At 63.9% G+C, this 23,128-nt stretch overlaps 2 protein-coding genes across 2 annotated transcripts in view; both read left to right on the forward strand.

The window, feature by feature from the left end:
* WHRN (whirlin) overlaps positions 1-4,860 on the forward strand; it is a gene marked incomplete at both ends in the record, with an annotated part of 49,707 nt that extends 44,847 nt beyond the window's left edge. Inside the window, 5 exons of the mRNA XM_084272401.1 lie at positions 501-572; positions 967-1,564; positions 3,036-3,214; positions 3,827-3,949; positions 4,678-4,860. Of these exons, the coding sequence (XP_084128527.1) occupies positions 501-572; positions 967-1,564; positions 3,036-3,214; positions 3,827-3,949; positions 4,678-4,860 (1,155 nt within the window). The remainder of the gene's footprint in view (positions 1-500; positions 573-966; positions 1,565-3,035; positions 3,215-3,826; positions 3,950-4,677) is intronic.
* Positions 4,861-5,982: 1,122 nt separating this feature from the next.
* Positions 5,983-19,973, forward strand: AKNA (AT-hook transcription factor; the record flags this gene model as incomplete). The annotated part of the gene is made up of 24 exons (XM_084272735.1): positions 5,983-6,488; positions 6,614-6,859; positions 8,991-9,082; positions 11,392-11,667; positions 11,821-12,761; positions 13,319-13,393; positions 13,944-14,094; positions 14,262-14,401; positions 14,543-14,602; positions 14,884-14,984; positions 15,071-15,233; positions 15,343-15,470; positions 15,564-15,737; positions 15,909-16,116; positions 16,224-16,330; positions 16,553-16,785; positions 17,008-17,194; positions 17,602-17,769; positions 17,981-18,102; positions 18,262-18,357; positions 18,435-18,536; positions 18,824-18,934; positions 19,202-19,370; positions 19,694-19,973. 24 exons carry the CDS (start codon positions 5,983-5,985, stop codon positions 19,971-19,973), a joined length of 4,836 nt encoding a protein of 1,611 aa, XP_084128861.1.
* Positions 19,974-23,128: the final 3,155 nt, after the last annotated feature.

The raw sequence follows: 23,128 nt of genomic DNA on the forward strand, positions 1-23,128 counted from the left end.
GTGATGTGCTCCGAGCCGCGGCCATACAAAGAGAGGGCAGTGTCCTTCAGTGGCACCCGGGGCCGACAGCTCTGCTGGGCCAGGGAGAGCAGTTTGAAACCTTTTTTTGGAGTTTCTAAACTGCTTTTCCTGGGAAAGATGCGGGTGTTGAACGTGGGGCTCTCAGAGCTGGTTCCTTCCCCCCCTCCAAATTAAGCTCTAGGCGCTGGGATTGAAGCAGAGAGGCGTGTGCTCCCCTGCCACAGAGGACATCGCCCTGGCAGGACCAGCTCGCAGCATGCTTTGAGCACATTTCTCCGTTTGGGGGAGTCGGTTTCCCAGCTGAGTCGCTTTGCTCATCTCTAGGGAACCTCCCAGGAATCCAAAACCTTTGGGGAAACGACGGGCCTTGCGTGGGGGTTTGGGCAATGCCGTGCATCACTCTGCATGCTCCCAGCAGAGGTTGCTCCTTTGCTGCTTGTGACCTGGGTGGTATTTTTCTTCCTCCTTTGCCCTGTTAGAACACGTCAGAACTGGAGGGAGGTGGAGATGACCACCAAAGCAGCATCAACACCCTGCCAGACATCTCCCTGGTAAGGCACTGCGCTGGGCTGCTGCGCTTGGGATGGGAGCTGGAGGGGAGCTGATGCCACTGAGTCTTGCCTCAGCATTCTGCTGCATCACTTACCAGTGGACATCACTGCAGTCGATGAAGCCAGTTAATCTGACCAGTTAGGAAGAAGAATTCTGGTTGAGTAAGAGGAGTAGTATCTGTGCAAACTGGAGCAAAAGTTGAATAGTTTGTTCTTCTTCTAATTGTCCTCACTTGTGAGTTGTATTCTTACTGCCAGTGAGGTCAGAAAGGTTTCTGAGGTTCCTATGAAAATGAACTGGTTTTGCCAGGGCTGCTATGAGAAGGTGACCATGGGCCTGGGCAGCTTCTTGCTGAGCACGATGTCCTAACGGCTTCTGTTCTTGGTCTGGCAGGACGACCTCTCCTCCTTCCCAGATGAACCACCCAACTTCAAGCCTCCACCTCCTCCTTCAGCCCTTCACATGCTGGACCCCTCTTCTGCCCAGCACAGGAACCCAGGGAAAGACAAACCCAAACGCCCCTCTTCTGAGTCCTCTCAGTCAGGCCTCTTCTTTGTGGCTCCCCGAAACCCCACGCCCCCTCCTACCCACCCCGAGAAGGACACGGTCAGCATGACATCCACCACTACCACATCCACTGAGGAGTCAGCCCCAAGCGCTATCTATGCTACCATCTCCCCAGCCCTGCACAGCTCCAGGAGGCAGATGGATGCTCAGCTCTCCTTGGTCAGCCAACACCCCATCGGTCCCTTCCCCAGGGTTCAGTCCCCCACGAGGTTGAAGAGCCCAACCCCAGACGGCCCCACAGCCGGTGGGCTTCAGGGCCCCCCTTCCCCATCTCCTCCTCCTCCCCCATCCCACCCAGCACCTCTTCCACCGGACAAGGGCAGCCCGCAGGCCGTGGCCAACCAGCATTTCATCATGGTGGAGGTGCACCAACCCAACAGCGAGCCCGACGTCAATGAAGTGAGGCCCTTGCCCCAGGCCAGAGGTGGGTGACATGTTACCAGCCATCGGGGTGGAAAAAAACCCCTCTTTGGGGTGTTCCTCAAGAGAGAAAGAGGAGAAGAGACACATCTCCAGGGCAGGGTATGGGGGGTCCAAGAGGGAGACCTGCAGGTCCCTGCCTGAGCAGCGGACTGGGTTGCTGGAGGGATGGATGTGGGCTGGCAGTGCCAGCCAGGGAGCGGCTGCAGGGGCAAACCATGCAAGCTGGGTTCAAATTCAGGGCGGTACAGGGTGGGATGAAAGCCACAGAGCCCGGATCAGTGTGGCAGCCTTGGGTAGCCATGTGTTCCTTTGCTTTTTTCCTTTTATTTTTCCCTGAGATGAATTTTCAAGGCAGAAAAGCAGCTTGATTTACATGGGGAAAAGACATAAATCCCTCTGCGGTGTTAGCAGCAGCAGCGGGGTTAATCCCCCAGACAAAGCCCGCTCCCCATCAGCATTCCCAACGCTCCTCAAAGCCTCCCTGGGTCCCTGGTACAATTCAGGCTGACCTTTACTTCAGGAGCAGCCCTGTGAGGCGGCTGATTGCATTGGGCAGGGACTTTGCTGTGTTAGTTCCTCAAATCTGCTTCCAGCAGGGTTTGAAAAGGGAAAGAAAAGCAGTTCTGGGATTTTTCCATTAATTCTGTGTTTTGGAGAGGGGAAGGGGAAGTCTAAGCGTGACCACGCAGAGTTTGGGAGTCAGATTTGTCCTGGGCATATCCTGGATAAATGAAGTGGAAGTGAGGGAAGAGTGTGTTGGGCTCCGCTGGTCCCTGGGCAGATGGTCTGGTGGGGGTGGGAAGGGTGCCCCAGAGCACTGGGGGTGCCCCAGAGGGTGGTCTGGGGGTGCCCACAGCGTCCCCAGCCCCTGTGAGCCCCCAGCAGTGTCTGGGCTCCGTGTGCCCAGTGTGAAGGATGCTGTTGCCATCCCTTGGCACCGTCCCCCTGCTGCCATCAGTTCTGGGGTGCTGTGGGATGGGTGCTGCCCTAGGAGGTGAACAGTGTGACCCCCATCTCCGGGACATTCGGCCCTCTAAGGTGCTGTCTGTCCTACATTGTTCCTGGCGCTCATTTCCAGAGGCAGAGTCTCCGGTGGGAGCAAGCTCCTGCCTGGCATCTCCTGTCTGCTCGGGTCTGTCTCCGTCTCCCAGACCCCGGTGTTGAGTGTGAGCTGGCTCAGACTGTGCTCCAGCAGGACCCCTGAGATCACCCTCCTCCCAGCCCAGTTTGGGAGCTGGGGCAGATCCTGGACCTGGGTTTGAAGCTGCCTGTTCCTTCATGCTCCCTGTGCCCTGCTCTTCAGGAGGGGTCCTCTTGGAAACCCCACTCTGAAGTCCAGGTCTAAACCCCAGGGACCCTGCCCAGCCCTGGGAGCGGGTGAGATATCCCCCCTCCAGCCCGGGGCCCTGTGGGTGCTCGGCTGGCCGCAGAGCTGCGCTGCCCGACCTCTAACAGCCCTCGTCTCTCCCCAGCCTCCACGCTCTCCCAGCTGTCGGACAGCGGGCAGACCCTCAGCGAGGACAGCGGGGTGGACATCGGGGAGGTGGAGATGAGCGGCAAGGACAAGAGCCGGCAGCCGGTCCCTGGGAAAAGCCGAAGCCTCAAGGCGGCTGCGAGGAGCGAGGGGGCAGCGGAGGGGGTCTCCAAGCCGGTGAGGCTGGGTGCCCAGGGGCCTCAGGGTGCTGCCGATCGTGGGAGGTGGGCACCCAGGGGCTGCCGTGGGGCAGTGCTGCTCCCCGCTGCCATCCTGTTCCTCCTGCCCGTGGGCAGCAGCCCCTCTTGGTGGGGGGGAGGTCTTGAGTCAGCTCCGGGGGGGCTGAGCTGTGGGGAAGGGAGCTGGGCTGAGATTGCCACTCTGGGGAAATACAACCCCTCACAGCTCCAGCAAGCAGTTGTTTAGGATGTGTCAGAGTTCCTGGCTCTGAGGGGACATCCAAGGGCACAGTGTCCCATGAGCAAAGTCCCCTGTTGCCCAGAAAGGTGGGTGACACGGGTGCCAGGAGCAAATCGTAGGGTTCCTCATGGTGGTGAGGTTGAGGGGCATGGGCAGGCAGAGAGCTGCTCCGCTGCTCTCCAAGCCCTTCCAGACCTGTGCAGGGTTGGGATCTTGGATGTCAGGAGTTGGAGAATAACTGCAGGCAGCGTGGCTGTGTGTGGAATCCTGCCGTGGGTGAACCTGCTGAGGAGCCCCTGGCAGAGGGACCGCGGCAGGGGTGCTGCTGTGCTCGGCCTCCCTGGGCAGCGCTGCTGTCTCTCCCCGCAGCCGGGGCTCCTGGAGCCCACGTCCTGCCTGATCCGGGTATCCAAGAGCGCCCCGACCCTGGGCATCGCCATCGAGGGTGGAGCAAACACACGGCAGCCGCTGCCCCGCATCGTCACCATCCAGGTAGGGCAGTGAGAATGGGAAGAGCTCTGTGCACATCCCATCCCTTTTCTCCCCACTCCCCCCCTTCCCAGGACATCAGGAAAGCCCAGCAGCCGGTGCAGCCATGCCCTGGGGCAGGTTTTGGAGGTGTGATTTCCCTTGGTAGCCCTGCTTCTCTGCAGGCATCCGAAACGTGGTTCTGCTGGTGTGGGGGGGCTTTGCCCAGGGTTTTGTTTGTGTTCTGTGGATGATCCCATTCCATAAAGCACATCCCAAGAGCCAAGGATTTGCAGCAGACATTTCAGAGGGGATCTGGGCAGCCCCAGAAGCTTGGCTGGGATCTCCAGATGTCTGCTCAGAGGATCGGGGAGGGGGGATGAGGGATGACGACTGTGGAGCTGAGCCCTCAGGAGCTGTCTCCCCACACCCTTCCTTCTGCTGGTTACTTGGGGCAAAATTCAAGTTATTTACAGCAAAAGAAAGGCAGAGCTGACTGCACCGTGGTTATTCTTGGCCATCCCAGCTGGCGCTGCGCTCCAGGAGCAAGCAGGAGGGAAGCCAAATTCATCCCCTTTCCAAACTGGGGAATATTTTACTCCCATCATGTTCCCCCTGACCCAGCGTTCACCCAGGCAGGGTTAACATGATGGAAGGGAAGAGGTTCCCGCTTCCCCGAAGCCGCCTGGCTCATCCCCAGGCTGAGCCAAGGCGGGTGGTGGGAGCAGGAGCTGACCACCTCTCTCCTGCAGCGCGGGGGCTCGGCGCACAACTGCGGGAAGCTGAAGGTGGGTCACGTCATTTTGGAGGTGAACGGCACGGGGCTGCAGGGCAAAGAGCACCGGGAAGCCGCCCGGATCATCGCTGAAGCCTTTAAGCTGAAGGAAAAGGACTACATTGATTTCTTGGTCACAGAATTCAACGTCGCCCTTTAGGAACCCGGCTGGGTTTTGGGAGCGTGGCTTGGGACGGGGAGCACCCCAACGGGGAGGAGAGGCAGTGCTGAGGTGTGACGGCAGCATCCCACCACGCAGAGCCCTCGCCCGCTGTGCCACCCTGCATGTACAGACACCTCTATCTCGTCCCCAATTGTCCCCTCACCCACCGCAGCCTCTCACCGCCTGGGTAGGGCAGGCTGAGAACGGGCAGAGATCAGTGCACATCCCTTAAGCGTCCTCTCTGAGGTGGGGGGCTGCCCTTCAGGGACACCCTCTGCCCCTCAGCCAGGCTGGGAGTGGGGCAGGAGGATGGCAGAGGTCTGGGTGTCCCCACTGTCATTTGAGTGCCACATGCAGAGCAAGGGGGGGCCGTGGCAGAGGGTTTTTGGGGTGGTCGCCCCTGTGCCCAGGCAGATGGCATGGGCCATGGCGTGGAGGTGCAGAGCGAGCAACTGGAGGCCTTGTAAATTGCTGGCAGCGTCGTCGTATTTATACACACAGAGCTTGTGCTTTTAATTTTACAATAAATCCGTCAGGTTAGAAAAAGGCTCGTGGGGGCTTCTTGGGGCTGGGTGGGGGGAACGGGAGGCGAGGGGCAGAGATGCTCATGGAGCATCCCGGCTGGGCAGAGCAGCCCCATCCCCGAGGTGGGGGGGGAGGATGCCTCATCCGCACCCTAAACCCATCCCAGCCCGCGCCAGGTCCCTCCCCGGATAGGAGATGCCCCATTCCCACCCCTATCCCATTCTACCCCCTGCCAGGTCCCTCCCCGGAGTGGGGATGCCCCATTCCCATCCCATCCCACCCCCTGGCCGGCTCCTCCCTGGAGAGAGGATGCCCCATCCCCATTCCCACCCCCATCCCTCCCCCTGCCCGGTCCCTCCCCGGTGGGGGGGATGCTCCATCCCCATTTCTACCCCTATCCCATCCCACCCCCGCCCGGTCCCTCCCCGGAGGGGGGATGCCCAGCCCCATTAACAGCCCCTTCCCCATCCCCTGCTCCCCGGGGATGCCGCCGCCCGCCGTCCCCCTCCGCCCCACCAGAGGGCGCCAGTGCTGCATAAATTATGCCAATGAGCGCCATCCTCCCCGCCCCTGATTGGCCGCCTGGCACGGGCTATGCAAATACAGCGGCGGGCTGGCTCTATGCTAATGACCTCCCGCTCCCCGCCCAGCGGCGCCCGCGGATTGGCGGGGAGCGGCGCGGATGCTAATGAGCGCGCGGGCCCCGCCCCCGCCGCTGGCGGCGCGCGCTATTGTCCGGCGGGGCCGGGCCGGGAGGCGGCGGCGAACGGCGCCGGGACGGGACCGGGATCGGGCTGGGGCCGCCCAGCGCCGGGCTCGGGGGGCCCGGCCGGGCTCTCCCTGCAGGTGGGCAGCCGCGGGGCAGCTGTTACGTGCGGGGACGGGGGCGCGGGGGGGTGCCCCGCTCCAGCGGTGCCGCCCCCGGGCCAGATGTGCCCCCGGGCTGTGTGCCGGGCCGGGGCTGGGGCCGGCTCCGGGCGGTGCGGCGGGAGGGAGGGGACGGGACGGGACGGGACGGGACGGCCCCGGGGCAGCGGCTGGATGCGCGGCTGGATGCGCGGCGCGGGGCGGGGACCGTCCCCGGGGCCGCATCCGGCTCCGTCAGGACTGGGAGGTGGCTGGGAAACAGCTGGGATCCCCGGGACGGAGGGGAGGGTGGGGATGGGGGGAGATGGGGAGACACCCCCCCCCCCCCGCCCTTCGACGGGTTCCCCGTATCCCCGAGGCGTTGCGGGAGGGTGCGGGACACGCCGCCGCTTCTCGCCCACCCGCGCCCTGCCCGCGCCGCCGCCTCCCCCGCGGCTCCCGGGAAAACTCGCCGTAACTTTGTTACTGCGGCGGTTCCTCCCCAGCCGGGGCCCAACGTGCCCCCCGGGTGTGATCCGGGCGGCTCCCCGGGCAGGGCGGCGCGGAGCCAAGCCCGGGGCTCGCACCGGGGCTGCGGGACCCAGCCGCTGCCGCCCCCGAGGCGGTTACAGGGGCCGCCTTCAGCTTCGGTTCCTTGTTTTATTTAAAGGGCAGCGGCGGCCGCGCTCGGTTCCCTCCCGGCGGCGGGGGCCAGCCGGGTGTCTCGGCTCTCCCTTGCTCCGCAGCACCCACGGGGGTTTTAGGGATTCCCCGGAGAATGTAGCGGTCGGTGGATGCTTCACCCATCCCGGCCCATTGTCGGTTCGCCCCATCCCAGCCTGTCGCCAGTTTCCCCCATCCCGCGTTCTTGCTGGCGGGTTCTTGGGGCCGGCCGCCCTCCCGAATCCCCCGCCGCCTCCCCGTGTCCTCTGCTAATAAGGGATCTCTGTGCCACCGGCCCTGCCGCGGTGGCCGCTCTCTCCAGACGGGGATTAAGGCCGCCCTTGGCAGGCATTACGGCCCCCGGCTCACCCCCACGGACGCTGGGGCTTCATTCAGCCCTCGGTAGCCTGCGGCTTTCTGGGGCAGGCCCTGGGGACATAGGGACAGCGCTGTCCCCCCAATAAACAGGGCCTGCCTTGGGAACATGAGGGTTCCCGTGCTGGGGAAGAGGCAGGAAAGTGGCTGTGGGAGCAGCTCCCTGTCCTGCCGTGAGGCTCCGGTGCAAGCGATGGAGAGATGCTGCCTCTCTGGGGAGGATGTGCTAGTGCTGAGGGGCTGGGGGGCGGAGGGGGGGGGGGGGGGGGGCGGAACGTGGCCCCTCCATGCAGAGAAGGAGCCGTGTGGGCTTCAGAGCGATGGTGTGTAGTAGTAAGAGGCGTGTGTGCGTTGAGAGGACGGGGAGGGTTTGTCGGGCTCTTCCTCGCTGTAGACGTTCCGCCCTTGTTTCACTGGGAAAGAGCACAAGCTAAGAGAGCGTTTCCGCTGCTCTGCCCCCTGCGTGCTCTGAAGCGGGGCTCTGGGCTCCAGAAAGGGATTCCAGCCCAGGAGTTCCTGCTCCCGGGGCGCAGACACCCCTTGCCAAGGTTCAGCCGTTCTGACCTCCTCCAACCCCTCCCAAGAAGGGATGCCTGGGGGGGCAGCGCTGTGCAGCTCCTGCTTAGGGGCTCAGAGCCGAGGCGAGGAAGGGGAACGTTGGGGAGGCTGCAGGAGACCCACGCTCCCAAAGATAACCCCTCCCCATCCCTCCCCTGCAAGGCACCAGCACCAGACATCAGCCCCAGCGTCTTTTTTGATGCCCAAGCAGAAAAACGTGTGGGCAGCGCACCCCTGCAGAGCCCTGGGCTGCACGAGGACTCAGGGTCAGAGGGTTCTAGCCCAAAACCCCATGGCTGGAGGCCTCTGGCTGCGGGCAGAGGGGGTCTGTCCCCTCGAGGTGCTGGGGTGCAGGTCACTGCGGGGATGCAGGTGCTGGACACCACTGGGAGATGAGCTGCTCCCTGGAGCTGAGCTTGGGTTTGGAGCTGGTGGTGTAGGGAAATAAAATGTCCATCCCTTGCCTGGGAGGGGGTTAAACCCTGGGGATGCAGGGGGGGTTACAGCCCTCCCCCTCCCAGGCAAGGGATGGATGTTTTAGTTTGGGGCACCAGGAGGTTATTCCCCATCATTCAGGGATGTTGCCTTCACGTCGCAGGGATGGAGGTGGAGGGGGTTAAGCCCCCCCTCCTCGACCCACCTACTCTGCCCAGGGTTGCTGAGGCAGCACGGGCAGAGTGACAGCAGCGCTGCCGTGTGTCTGTGTGTCCCTGCTGTGTCCCTGTCACCGCACAGGCCCCGGGGTGGGAGATGCAGCATCTCCTCTGCTGTCACCACCGATAAACCCCAGGAGCGGGGATGGGGCCACGTGCTGCTTCACATCGGCCTCAGCTGCGCGGCTGTTCCTCTGCCTCACGGGTGCAACGAGTTGGGCGGTCTCAGCCCTGCACTTCCCTGTCCCACGGTGGGTTGCAGCATGGTGAGGGCAGGCGCAGGGTGGCTGTGGTGGAGGGTGAAGCTGCCCAAAAAGGGCATCAGAGATCAGGAGCTGCGAGCAGGGACCTGACAGCACTCATCACTGCCCTAAGCACCCCCTCCCTTGCCTGAGCACATCCACCCCTCCAGGCCCTGGCAGGCGATGGGCTGTGGGGGGTCTCAGGCAGGGCAGAGTTTAGGGGTGCAAGACAGTTTCTAGGCAAGGATTTTATGCTTCTTTTTAGCTCCTTCCCTGAGTACCCTGTTGTAAACCTCTGGTTTTCATGGAGCGAGATTGAAAAGAAGCAGAACAGACACAGAGACACACAGACACAGGGTAGGGATTGTTTGCATTTGCATTGTGGGTCCTGAGCCCGCAGCCGCAGCATTTCTCCAGCTTCTCTGTGCTGCTGTAACAGCCAAGCAACTCGCTGGAACGGGGGGAAACAATCCAAGGTCTTTCTCTCTTTACCACCGTGGCCGTCGGAGGAGGGACCTTCTGGGGAAGTGATAGAGGGGTTGGAAGCAGATCCCGTGGCTGCTGTGGGCGGTGCAGCCTGGGGGCTGCTGCCCAGAAGCGGGGTGATGGGCAGTGGTGTGTGGGTTAGGTGAGATCTGGGTACCAGCCTGCCAAAACAACGTAGCCAGCCTCTTAACCCTCTTTGCCCCAAAACAACAGGACCCACCACCCAGGGCCTGATGTCTGGGGCTCCTCATCTCTCTGGGGTGATGCAAAGTTCAAGGAGGGGAGGGTGCTGCTTCTCCAGAGCAGGATGCAGGCTGGGGGCTGGAAACATCCCACCTCAGAGAGGGGCTAAAGCCTAAGTTGCTCTTTAGCTGCACTGAGAAGCTACAGAGCCTGAGGCATCCCTTGGGCAACCCCATCCTCCCTGGTGGCAACCCCCCCAGAGGCAGGAGAAGCTGTGGAGCACCTCCAGCTGCAGAAAGAGAAGTTGTCTGGCCAGTACACAGGGATAAAAACTTCCTGCAAACTCCCTGGGAGGTTTACAAAACCCTAAGGGATGCTTTGGGGTCTGCTCCCTGCCCGTGAAGCCCCAGGGATGCAGTCAGGGCTGGGAGTGAGCTGCTCCCGGTGTGAGGACGATGTGTGAGGACCTTCATCTTGGGTGGCACTGGAAAATAACCCCCAAATTCCCACTGACAGTGGGAATTTGCAGAGCTGGAGCTTTGGGATGGGTGAGAGGGCTTCCCCAGAGCGTGCTGCCCATCGCTGGCATTCCCAGGCCAGCGGCACTCCCTAATCACTGCAGCACCCCTCCAGCTGAGTGCAGCACCCTGGGGACCACGCCATGGTTTCCTTAGCACCCAGGAGCTCTCCTCCTCGTGCCACTAATTGCGCAGTAACGAGCTGGATTCCTGCCCTCCTGCAAACATGCCAGGGCGCGTCGGGTGCCTGGTTACGGCCACAGCGTTCTCAGGGCTGTGAGCAGCATCTGGGGGTGGGGGCCAGGCAGACCCTCTCCCTGGAAATCTGGAATATGGGCTTTGCTGAGGGGGAAGGTGTTCCACCTGGCTGAATTTTGGGGCCATATGGCTGAATTTTGGGGCTGCTCACTTCCTGGAAGGCTCTCTTCCTGATGTCTTCTGGAGGCTGCAGCTGCTAATGGTACCAGGCATCCCCTGCCCCCTCTCCCACCACCCCCCAAAAGTTTTGCTTCAGCGTTTTTGCTCCAAACTGGATTAAAAAATGAAGGTTTTGCCTTAAAGCGGCGCGGGCTGAGGGTTGGTTCCCTGGGGCGCAGGGCCCGATGGGGTTAAGCAGTTTGTGGCTGCCTGCAGACTTGCAGGAAGCACCGAGCATCATTTCCTACTTCTGCAAAAGCCCGCCTGCCCCGGGGGTGTGGGGAGGTTTTTGGGGTGCTCAGAGGGAGTGCTGATTTAGCGACCTCAGCGGGGATGCTGGTACAGGGTGAGTACCCCACATGGGGCCGGTTGCTCTGCCAGGCTCTGGCGTTGGGTTGGGGATGCTGTGGGGTGGCTGCTGGTGATACCAGCGTGGGGCTCAGTGCTGGTGTGTGTGGTGGCAGCCATGGCTGGTGGCCCATGGCCAAAATTGGGTGGTTGTTGGGAAAACCCCTGGGCCTTTCCTGCTGCGCGCCTCATGGTTGGGTCTTCGGCATCTGGCATCTCTTGAGTGGCTCTGGGAACCCCGGTGAGCTCCTGCTTTTGGGTTATCTGTGGAATGAGTGTGTCTGGCCTCTGCTGTGAACCTTTCTGCTGTCAGATCTCCCTCCCAGAGCCAGAGGGGCCTTGGGGTTCTCCTGCCTCTCCCGGCACCATCCTGACATGGCTGATGGTCCCCAGGCTGGGGCTGCCCTGGCAGGGTGACATCTGGAGGGTGCTGGGTGTCACCCCATGCCCACCCTGCGGGAGGAAAGCCTTTTGGGCTGGCCCTGGGGGGCTCCTTTCTACAGGGACCTCTGGGGACCGTAGTGGCCATGGGGGATGCGATGGTTCTGACTTCGTGGTGCTGATGATGAGATGGGGATGGGGGTGGAGGGGGAGTTGCTCTTGTCCCCAGGGTCTGTGGGACAGGGGAAGCCCCAGCAGTGAGTGGGGTGTGGACACACCGAGCAGAGCCCGCTGTGTCCTGCTGAGCATCCCTCCCCCTCCCTGGCCCACCAGGACGTGGCGGTGATGATGATGATGATGATGATGATGTGACCTACATTCTCGGGAAGGAGGTCCCCAGCCCGCTGCCGCTGTGGGGCCATGAAGCGGCGCAAGTGACAGGGACGTCGTGCCCGCGGGCCATGGCCAGCCCGGCACCATGGCTGCAATGGACACAAACACAGCTGACGCGCCGGGACGGGGAGGAGGAGGAGGAGGACGACTTTGAAAGGCGGATGGACGAGGATGGGGTCATTGGCCTGGGGGAGGATGCCGGGAGCCCACCGTGGGGTGAGTCCTGTCCTCCCCCACTGCCCCAAGACCCTTGTTGGAGGGGGGAGCCGGCTGTCCCTTGAGCTGGGAGGGGGCAGGGGGAAGTTGTGAGGGGGCAGGGGGGTGGTGCCGGCTGGCTGGTGGCAGCCCTGTGGTGCTGGTGTTTTGCAGGCGATGGTGAGGACCTGGAGGATGGGTCCCCGGTGGAGGAGGGTCACTGGCACCTGCGGCGGCACCCGGAGGAGGAGGAGCAGGGCAGCTCTGGGGGGGAAGAGGAGCTCTGGGGGCCGGAGAGTGATGGGGACCCCTACCCTGAGCTCTCCTATGAGGGCCGGTGGGGCTCGGGATCCAGTGGCAGCCCCGAAGTGCTGCAGGATGGCCGAGGGGTCTGCCAGCCCCACGGCTGCAGCGGTGACACCTCCGGGCTGTCCGACACCAGCCCTGACCCCGCCACCCCGTCCCGCTGGCACCGGGGCTGGGCCACGGCTGGGGACACCGGCGGGGGGAGTGGGCAGGGCTGGACCCCGAGCCTCCTGCTGCACCTCTCCAGCGATGACCTCGGCGATGCCACCAGCACCGAGCCCGTCCCCAAGCCCCAAGCAGCTGGGATGGGGCTGCCGGCCCCCGGCACTGTTGGCTTGGCACCCACCGGGGAGCCCTGGGGTGCTGGGACCCCCCCTGCACCCCGAGTGCCCAAAACAGCGGCGCCCACAGTGCCACCCCCCAAACCTGGCTGGCAGTCGCGGTCCCGAAGCCCCCGGCAGCGGCCTGTGGGTGGCAGGGAGACCAGGGATCCCTCGGGATCGGGCACCAGCGCAGCCGATGGCACCCCGTACGGCCAAGGGCGGCTCAACCACCCCCTGCCCGACCTCTCCAAGGTGGAGGCGCGGGTGAAGTTTGGGCAGAGCTACCGGCCACCGCGGGGCCGAGCCCTGCCCCCCTGCCCCAGCACCCCGGGCGGCCCCATCGCCTTCAAGTCCCCCGCTGAAATCGTCCGGGAGGTGTTGCTGAGCAGTGGGGAGGGGGTGTCCCCACAGCCCCCCACTGCTGCCAGGCTGCCACAGGAGTTCAGTTCCCCCAAGCAAGCCACTGAGCTGGTGCAGCAGCTCCAGGTAATGGCCAGCTTCCCCAGTTCAGTCCCAGGCTGTACTGGGAGGGTCTTTGGGGTGGGTGGGGGGACCAGGGGTGTGCAGCCGAAATGGAGATTTCACCAACCCAGTGAGTTAGCCCTGCATTACTGGTGGGGTTTGGGGCTGGTCACCCCTTCTGCACAGGGGCTGGCAGGGAGGGAAGGAGCAGGCAGGGATGTGGGCATCGCACTGGGCTGGAGGCAGGGATGCTTGGGATGTTGGTGTCCACCCCAGGGTGTCTGTACACCCTCTGGATGCTCATTGCCCCTGGGTGCTTGTCCCTTGGGATGCTTCCTGTCCCCTGGGAGGAGATGGAGCCTCCCCCTTGCAGAGAAATGGGGACACACACCTGCACCAGATGGACAGGGTGCTTTGGGGGGGTGGGTTTCTGTACCCCAGTGTGTTCCACACCCGCGGGACCCCCCTCATCCCCATCAGCCCCACACAGGGATGCCTCCCTCTGTGTGGTGTCACCCCTTGGGCATCCTCGGAGCCCCTGTGCCAGGTGCCACCACCCGCTGCATGTCCCCTCTCTGTAGGATGACTACCACAAGCTGCTCACCAAGTACGCCGAGGCCGAGAACACCATCGACCAGCTGCGCCTGGGTGCCAGGGTGGGTGCCAGGGCTGGGACGGCTTGTAGGGGGGGTGGCTTCTCACTCCACTCCCCCCTCCCGGGGTTATTCAGTCTCTCTTCCTCTCCTGGCCCTGCTCTTCCTCCTCCCGAGGAGCTGCTGCGGTTGAGCAAGCCCAACCCGGGGAGGGGGGGGTGACACTGCTGTGGCACCCGCAGCAAAGCCGGGGGCTGTCGTGTTCCCGCCCCCCCCCACCCCGCTCCCCGGACAGGCTCCCCTCCGCACCAGGGAGGTGGCTGAGCCAAACCGGCCCCGAAATGGCTGGGGGGGGGGAGGGTTTGCAGGGCACACCGCCGAAATGGCAGGACAGGGGGCGGAAGCGCGTCCCCGTGTCGCCCTCACCGCCTCCCGCCACACACTGCTGCGCGGGGGGGGGGGAAACTGAGGCAGGGCTGGTGTCTGACTCTGCCCGCCCTGCCTGCTGTCCCCATGGGGGTGGGTGCTTTGGGGGGGGGGGGGGGTGTGTACGTCTGGATGGGCAGTGCTGGGGTGCAGAGTGGGTGCCCGAATCCCTTCTCCCTGCCCCCAGGTGAGCCTGTACGCCGACCCGCCGCGGCCCAACCGCAGCGTCACCGTGGGCACCATGGGCACCGGCTGCCGGGTGATGGCCCTGAGCATCCCGCGGGCCAGCGCAGCCGCCCTCAGCTCCGCGCCGGCCCCCCCGGCCTCGCCCGGTGGAGGTGGGTCCAGCTCTTCGCCCTTCCCCTAGGGGTTGGTTTTGGGGGGGGGGATGTTCAGCCGAGACCGCACACTCACGGCACCTCCACAGTGTGTGTGTGGGGGACACACACAGCCCGGTGCTGCGGGGGGGTCCCCAGTATCGCCTTGTCCTCGTGTTTCCTTGCAGCTCCAGCACCGGCACCGCCGGACAAAGTGGGGTCACCCCAACCTCCATCCCCGCCTCCACCCGGGGGGGGCTGCCCCACCCGCCTGGGGCCGCAGCTGACGCGGAGGCTGGCGGGACAGACCCACAAGCTACAGGCGCAGGCAAGCCCCGGGGAAGGGGGAAGGGGCGGGAGAGGGGGGTCAGCGATGGGGGGCTGCCCCGGGGAAGGGGGAGGGGGCGGGAGCGGGGGTTCAGCGATGGGGGGCTGCCGCGGGGCTGGGCTCAGCCCTCTCCCTGCCCAGGTGGAGGACTTCGAAGGCTGGATCCGCGCAGGGACCCCCGCACCCGGGGAGCAGCTCCAGGTGCGTGAGCGCCTTCCGGCACCGCACCGCGGGGATGGGCGGCGGGGCTGGGGGTGCGGGAGCCAGGGGGGTGCGGGACCCGGGGGGTGGCGGGGCCAGGGGGGGCGGGATCAGGGGTGTGCCGGGGCTTGGGGGTGCGGGATCCGGGGGATGGTGGGACCCGGGGAATGCGGGACCCGGGGCGGTGCGGACCCGGGGGTGGCGGGGCCAGGGGATGCGGGACCCGGGGGGTGCCGGGGATGCGGGCCGGCAGGTTGGGCATGGCCGCGGTTGTGCCGCAGAGGTTTCGGAAGCTGAAGGACGCGCAGGATGCGCTGGAACGGGCGTACCTGGGAGCCCGGCAGCAGCACCCGGAGGCCTCCGGGGACTTCGATCCCCACCGGTACGTGCCCGTGACCCCCACCCAACCCCCGCCCCTCCCCGCCGGCGAAGCCCCGGGGCCGGCACTGACCGTCGCCGTCTTTGCAGCGAGGTGGAAGGGGAGATTTTCCGCCTGGGAATGCGCCTGGAAGAGCTGAAAGAGCGGCTGGAGCCCGGGGCCGGGCGGCAGCTCCCCCCGCAGCGCCCGGCCCAGCCCCGCTCCCCTCCAGCCCCTTCCCCGCCACCCCCCGCCCGCTCCCCGCGCCCCGAGGTGAGCCGGGCAGGGATGTGGGGGGGTCTGTAGGGGGAAGGATTGTGGGGAAGGAGGAGGGGCACCCAGCTGCGGTGCCCTTCCGACCCGCTTTGGCTGTGCCCCGCAGAGCCCTGCGCTGATGGAGGGTCCCCGGGGGGCAGCAGGGGACAGCGAGGGGCTGGCCCGGCGGCTGCCCCGGCCCCTCTGGCGAAAGCAGCTCCGGGCAGAGGAGGACTTCGGGGATCTGCTGGCGCAGTGAGTGCCCTCGTGGTGGGGCCAGAGGTGGGGGAAGGCAGGGGGTGGCTCCCCAAAACCACCAAGCCCTGCCTGCGGGTGTTCTTCTCCCAGGTACAAGCAGTTCAAGTCCTTGCCGGAGTCACTGAGCCTGGAGCAGCTGAGCCTTGCGGAGAGCGGGTCCCAGGAGGAGGTGGATGGACCCACAGCAGAGGACAGTGGCCCCAGCAAGGACCCCTGCATGATACGGTCACTAGAGGAGGGGGCTGATCTTGAGACATCCCCCTTGTAAGTGAGGACAAGGCCCCAGGCAGGGCAAATGGCAGGTCTCACAGTACAGCCATTGATAGGCTTCAGAGTTAACAGCCTCCACAGGAGAGCTGGCTGGCTGCACCGGGACATTTCCCCACTCATTGGGCTGCTCTACCTCATCGCTCACGCTCCATCCTTTCCCCACAGGCACCCCCCAGCGAGGAGATCTGCACCGCTGCCCCCTGGGGAGTCTTCATTGCCTGGGGATGCACTGGGCCACCTGTCCCTGGTCACTGCTGAGGAGGTACCAGCCACAGCCAAGCCCACTCTGGGCCTCCCCGACCCACCACGGGCACCCCAATCACACCGCAGCAGTGGGGTGGGCAGTGCTGCTGCCCAGCACAGGCCACGCAAGGTGAGTCCCCCAGGACTGTTGGTCCCCATCAGCTGACCCCCTCAAACCCTGCTGGGGGGGTCCTGGGGGTACCCTGCACCAATCCTGCCCTTCTGGTGCATCTGCAGGAGCAGCGCATCGTGTCACCAGAGACAGACAGTGGCTTCGTGGGCTCGGAGACCAGCAGGGTGTCACCCCCTGTGCACACCCCTGAGCACCGGCCCCCCAGCACTGGGTATGGCTTAGGGTCCCTGCTCTCACCTGGGGAGGGGGGATTCGGGGACACAGACTTTCTGCTCTGTCTGGGGGGATTTGGGATATCGGAGGGGAGCAGGGGTGGGGGAAGAGGCAGAGAAGGTGTGGGGAGCAGTGACAGGGTGCAGGGGGGGTTTGGAGATGTGCAGAGTGACCCACAGCTGGGGGGGGGGGCTGCCTGCATCACCTGTCCAATCCCCAGGACCCCTGGCTCGCTGGGACCTTCCATCCTCGTCCCCTCAACCCTCCATCCTTCACGGAAGAAAGAGGCGACCCCGCTTCCCTCCCCGCCGGCGCTGATGGGCACCTACCCCTCAGTGGGGCAGGGCAGCACGGGGGGGCTCCATCTGCCCCCCAGCACCCCCTCACACAGCAACTCCCCCCACTGCTGGGCCGACAGTGCGGGCAGCGAGGCAGGAGCCAATGGAGACAGCGGTGAGTAGGCAGCGTTTTCGGGGGGGTGTATCCCCAGGGAGAGAGATCTGGGGGGCCCTGGCCCTGTGGGTGGAAGAGACTCTGGTTTATGGAGTTTTCCCCCCAGACCAGTGCTGGCTGGGGGTCCCTCCTGCCTGCTGACTCTGCTCTCCCTGGGTGGGGGGGACACCCCCACATCCCATGTTGCCAACCTTGGCTCCCCGTTGCCTTTCTCCTCCCCAGCTCACACGGACTCGGAGGCGGAAGGCAGCAGTTGTGCCAGCGCCAGCAGCCACCCCCCTGCCCCAGCCAGGGACCCAGCCAGCCCCCCACCATCCCCTGACACACCGTCCCCCACCCCACTATCCCCTGACCTGATGTCCCTTGACCCGACTCACTGTGACCTGCTGGGCTCCCGTCTGAAGCGCGAGTGAGTGTTTATGTACCCCACCCCCCCCAAAACCAGGCTGAACACCCCCTGGGTGACAGAGGGACCCTGCCAAGCAAAGTCCCCACAGGCACCAGCATCTTCTGCTGGGCAGCAGCAGGCTTTCCCTTCTCTGAGAGCCAGGGCCTAGCTGGGGCTGAGTCCTCCAAACTCATGACACGTGTGGGCTGGCTGAGACTGGATGTCAGCCCAACCAAGCCCCAGGCTTGATTTTGGGGACCACCATAGCATGAGCTGCAGGGTCCTTGGGTAGTGGGGATGGGGACAGGCTTGGGGTCTGGGGAGGACCTGGACAGGGCTCCCCCCCTCAGGACACCCAGTGCCAGCCAGCACTGCCAGGACCTCGCTTGCTGCAGGCGCCCCTCACCGTGGCATCTCTCTTGCGGCAGCCAGGCCATCCAGGCGCTGCGGGATGAGGTGTGGCGGCTGCGACAGAGGCTGGAGGAGACCCTGCGCCGCTCCCACAGCTATCCCGAGGGAAAAGCTGCCCCACGGGCCACCCCGGCCAGGAGACCGGCCATGGCCAGTGGGACAGCAAAGGACACCGCACCCCCCGGGTAGGTGTCAGGAGGGACCCGGGGAGGGGGCAGCGCCATGTCCCATGGGCATGGGGACACCCCCTTCCCCAGCCCACCCTGTATCTGCACCCAGGGAGGGGCTGGGCTTTTTTTTGGGGTGGGGGCTCTGGCAGTGTGGCTGTGCAGAGGTGGTGGGTCAAGAGGGTGCTGAGGGGTTTGGTGGGTAACGGCACCTCTGTCCCCCCTGCAGGGAGCCGAGCCCCCCAGTGCGGGGCAGGGCAGCCCCCGGGGTCGCACCCACGAGGAGGGGGAGGTCGGAGTCGCTGCCACGGGACAGGCTGGAGCTGGACCTCAGTAAGGAGCCCCCCTGGGGTAAGGACAGCGGGGATGTGCTCCTCCCCATGCCCTTCCCCAAACGGAGCTGGGGGCTGCGGGACCACAGGGCAGGGCCTGGTGGCCCCGTGAGACCCGGCAGCACTCAGCCCAGGGCCAGATCCTGCTCAGAGCCCCCACACCCACCCCTCTCCCCAGCCTCCCGGTCGGATCCCTCGCCTGCTGCGCCCCAGCCCACCCCCTCCCCACAGAAGAGCCCCCCAGGAGCGGTGACGTACCGGGGGCACTACACAGGTGGGTGCCAGCAGCGGTGGGGGCTGGGGGTGGCAGAGCCCACCCAGGGGCCCCAGGCTCACACTGTATTTTGGCAGGGACACGGTACGAGGCGGTGACCCCACGTGTGGCCGCGGCGCCGCAGGAGGAGCCGGGCACCCCAGGGTGCTCCCGGTGTGGTGGGAGCAGGACTCGGTTGGGTGAGTGGTCCTGGGAGCAGCCCCCCCCAAGCTTCCCTAGCCCAGTAATGGGGCTGCTAATGACTTCAGCTCATTAATTACAGAGGCTCGGGGAGGGGGGAGGCATGACCCTCACCCCAGGCCACTTGTTGCCACAGAGCGCTGTGCAGCCCCCCAGCTTTTGAAGGACCCCCTCTTACCCCCTCCTTGGAGCTGCCCGTGCAGGGAAAGGCCTCTGCCTCCTGCCCCCCTCCCCAAACTGCCCTTGCGTGGGGCTGCTCTGGACGTGCTCCCCCCTCTCCCCATAGGTGACACAGCGAGGCAGCCCCGGCACAGCACCCCAAGGAGGACATGCTGCCCCACTTGCCGGGCACCCATGGGTGCCCCTGCGCCCAGCAGCAGGGATGGAGCTGCACATGGTGGGTGGTGTCATCCCTGTGTAGGGGCTGGGGGGGGCCAGGAGGGAGCCCTGGGGCCTGTGGCACATTGCTGAGGACAGAAGTGACAGACAGTGGTGCCACCACCCCCTCTCCGTGGGCTCTGTGTCCCCATCCAGCAGTGGCAGCCCAGCATGGCACAGGAGGGGTGGGGGGAGGAGGGGTGTCTCACCTGGGGCTGTCGCTTGCTGACCCCCCCCCGGGTACATCTAAGACCCCTGGGGACATCTAACCACCTTTCTCCTGCAGCAGAGTGTGGCCCCAGTGCCACAGCCCCCCCAGACCCCCACGTTGGTCCCCGAGCCCAGAAGCCGGAGCAGCAGCCTGGACTTTGGTACTTGTTGGGCAGCCCCGGTGCCCCCACCGCCGTCAGCTGCCTTGCGCCCGTCCCCCTCGTGCCTTACCTGCCCCCCATGCTGTAAGGATGCTCTATGGGTGGGGGGGGAGGCTGGGTGGGAGGTCAGTGTCTCCATGGGGAAGGAGGGTGCACGTGAGAGGGGCTGTACCCACCCCAGGGACCTATTGGTTCACCCATGGAGCTCAGGCATTGGGGTAGCAGCCAGCCGGGAGCAAGGCCATACACCCCCCCCTGCTCTTTTTGGGTGGGGGGTGGTCTGCATGGGTGTGAATGTAGGGAGATGGGTGCTGGGGGTTGGAGGTGGAGGAGAGGGGTGTGCCCTGGGTGGTGGGGGGCACAACCCAGGGAGCAAAGCCCAGCCTGTGTCTTCTCCTTCTCCCCAGCTACTGCTCCCCAGCCATACCTACCTCAGCCCCAGCTCTGGCCGGGGTACCCCCACTCCAACCCGCCGCAGGACATGGGCGAGCAGACCACCCCCCCAGGCTGCGTGCTGCTGGCCCCCACGGCTCCCTGGCCCTGGAGGAGCTGGAGGAGCTGAACCGGGCGCTGAGCCGGGCCGTGGATGCTGCGCAGAGCATGAGGGTCACCACCACCCGCATGAGCCGGGCCCTGGCTGCCGAGCTGAGCCGAGCGCGGGACCTGCAGGGATCCTGCCTCTTCTGAGGGTCCCGCCGGCACCTGCCAAACCCTCCCTGCCCTCCCAAGGAGCGGGAGGAAGAGGATGATCCCTTCATCAGCACTGTGGATGCTCCCTGCCTGATCTGGGAGCACCCAAGACATCTCCACGTGGTCCCGCACCAGCTCCCGGCCCCATCCCGCTCGCCCTGGATCTCCTGCACTGCTTGTCTGTCCATCCATCCATCCGTCCACTTTCAGGACCAGCCAAGCTGCATGAGGACCCTCAAGACCTGCACGTCCCTGGGGTGCAAGCACAGCCCTGGAAGGAGGACGCTGTACCCCAGGACCCTGGAAGGAGACCCCTCTGTCCCCTGGGACCAACGAGGTGGCCCCTGGTCCCCAAGGCAAACATCACCCCGAGATGAGAGCACTTCTGGGACTGCTCTGACTTTGGGTAGGTCCTGCTGTAACACAGGCCGAGCCCCTCATGTTTACCTCTGCTGCCCAGGGCAGAAACACCCACCAGTCCCCACTCAGCACCTTGCCCAGTCTCCAAGCACCCTTGGGGTTCCACACCTGGGGCTTGACCCACGTCCCCCCCGGCCCCCTGCTCTGCCCCTGGACTTGACCTGAGCCAGCAGCCCCTGGGAAAGCTCTGCTTTCTGGGGGGGTGTGTGAAGTTGTGTTTCTGAGGTGGCAAGTGGGTACATCCCTCTTCCAGGGCTTGGGGTACTCAGTGTGTGTGTATGTGTACCTATAGTACCTACGGACCTGTGTACATGTTTTGGGGCTAATTTCCAGCATAATCCCGAGGGACCTGGTGGGGATGTTTCAGTCCAGCCCCTGGATGCAGCTGCCTATCGTGTTGTCCAGGAGGAAGAGCAGGATTTGGAGTTTTCCTGGGAATTCCCTGGGGGATCTGGGCTGGCAGAGGAAGAATTGCCTGGTGAGGCCAAGGCACAGGCAGGATCCAGCCCCGAGGGGTGCACAGAGCCCCCACGCCTCCCCAGAGCCCCCACACCTCCCCAGGCCCGTTCTCCCATGAGTTACTATTTTTTTAGGGAAGAGATGTGGTTGGAGCAGCCCTCAGAGAGGTCACAGTGCTTCAGGGGTGGGTGCTCTGCACCCCACAAACCCCCAGGGTGACCCTCTGGCTGCACCTGCCAACACCACAGTTCCCATGTGGGACCTGCACCCTGTGCCCCTGGCATGGATACAGCCAAATTCCCCTCCCTCCATGCCCTCCCCTCCACCCTGAGCATCTGCAGCACCCCAGGCTGTGTTTATGTAGGACCTACCTAAAGTGCCCACGTCAAATGTATTTATTTTTTAATCCTTTTAATGTTGTTGTTGTTGTACAAAGACCCACTTTGGGGGGGCTGGGGAGGGGGGTTGGGGGGCTGTTGCTGATGCCCCCAGTGAGTTAACTCAGGTCTAGGGCCACCCCAAGCACTTGCAAAGCCACTGAGCCCAGGAAGGGGGGGCACTGTGAACGGGGCTGCCCCCCATGCTGCCCTTTGTGGGGAGAAGGATGAGTTGGGGAGGGGGAGGGGGGTTAAAGGGTGGGGGTTACATGGTTTTGGCTGCATCTCCTCATACCTGCATCCCAGCGAGCCAACGGGACAGGTCACGGAAGCCATGACACCCCCCCCCCCCAGCCCAGTGGGAACGTGTTTAACCCTCCCAAATGCAAGAGCCGGGAGCACAGGTGGGGGTTGGGTGCGGGAGGGGGGGTGGGGGGGTCCTGCATCTCCTATTTTGTACTCACCAGCAGATTTTGTACGCAGATAATTGCCTATTTTTCTGAACAAAATAAACGTGGTTGGTCCTTTACAGAGCCCAAGGAGTTTGGTACCTGCTCCCCCCACACCCAGCATAGGATCATAGGATAGACTGATCTAGACTGGTCTGGGTTGGAAGGGACCCCAAGGATCACAGAGCTCCAACCCCTCTGACACAGGCAGGGACACCAACCTCCAGCCCTGGAGCTACACAAGGTTGCCCAGGGCCCCATCCAACCTGGCCTTGAACACCCCCAGGGATGGGGCACCCACCCCCTCTCTGGGCAGCCCCTTCCAGCCCCTCACCACTCTCTCTGTAAAGAACTTCCCCCTAATATCTCCTCTAACCCTTCCCTCCCTCAGCTTCACTCCATCCCCCTTGTCCTGCCAGTCTCTGCCCTTTTAACAAGCTGATTCCCCTCCTGTTCCTCTGCTCCCTTCAGGGACTGGCAGGCTGCAATGAGGTCCCCCCACAGCCTTCTCTTCTCCAGGCTGAACCAGCCCAGCTCCCTCACCCTCTCTCTGTAGGGGAGCTGCTCCAGCCCTCTGATCATCTTCATGGCTCCTCTGACCCCTCTCCAACAGCCCCACATCTTTCTTGTATTGGGGCCCCAGCTCTGGACACAGGACTCCAGCTGGGGCCTCCCGAGGGCATCTCACCCAGGAGCACCCCAGGGAGTACCAGCACCTCACCCTTAGGGGGGTGATTGGGCATTTTGGGGCTGGGTGAGGCTCTTTCCCCCCTGGAAGCAGCACGGCAGAGCCCTGGCTGCACGAGGGATGGAGATCGCTTTTATTGAGTCACTCGAGTGCTTTAGTACAGAAGAACAGAGATACAGAGATGATGATACAGGTTTGTGCTTCAACACTTCCAAACATTTAGATTCCAGTAATTTCAAGGTAAACAAGTTCCAAGACAGACTAAGATTAATTTTTTTTTTTTGAAGTTTTCCTTTTCGATAAATTATTTTTTATATAAATAACTGTAACAGAAAAAAAAACAAACAACCCATAATAATAATAATAATAATAATGTTCAACATACAAGATCCTGAAGCATTTGCATTGCTAAACCAAGGAGGAACTCAAACCAGGGAGGGAAGACCAAGGAGGAACCAACAAATATCAGTGCAATGATACAGCCTTTGCCCTAAAAATATATATTTAACTTTATGGGCAAGGAACAGCCGGGCAGGGAAAGGGAAAGGGGGGGGCTAACCACCAACAAGGCAAGAGAGAGAGATTTTGGGGCAGGAAAAGGAGGGAGGGGGGGTCACAGCCTTCAGAGGGAGAGAACAAAACGATGGACCCCGAAATATTGCAGTGCATCTAACGGCAGGGAGAAGGGGGGGGGGGGGGAGAGAGAAAAAGGGGGTGGTGGGAGGGTGATCCTTGGGTGTAAAAATAAAATTTAGAAAA

Source organism: Gallinula chloropus (genome assembly GCF_964237585.1).
Source record: "Gallinula chloropus genome assembly, chromosome: 18".
NCBI lineage: Eukaryota > Metazoa > Chordata > Aves > Gruiformes > Rallidae > Gallinula > Gallinula chloropus.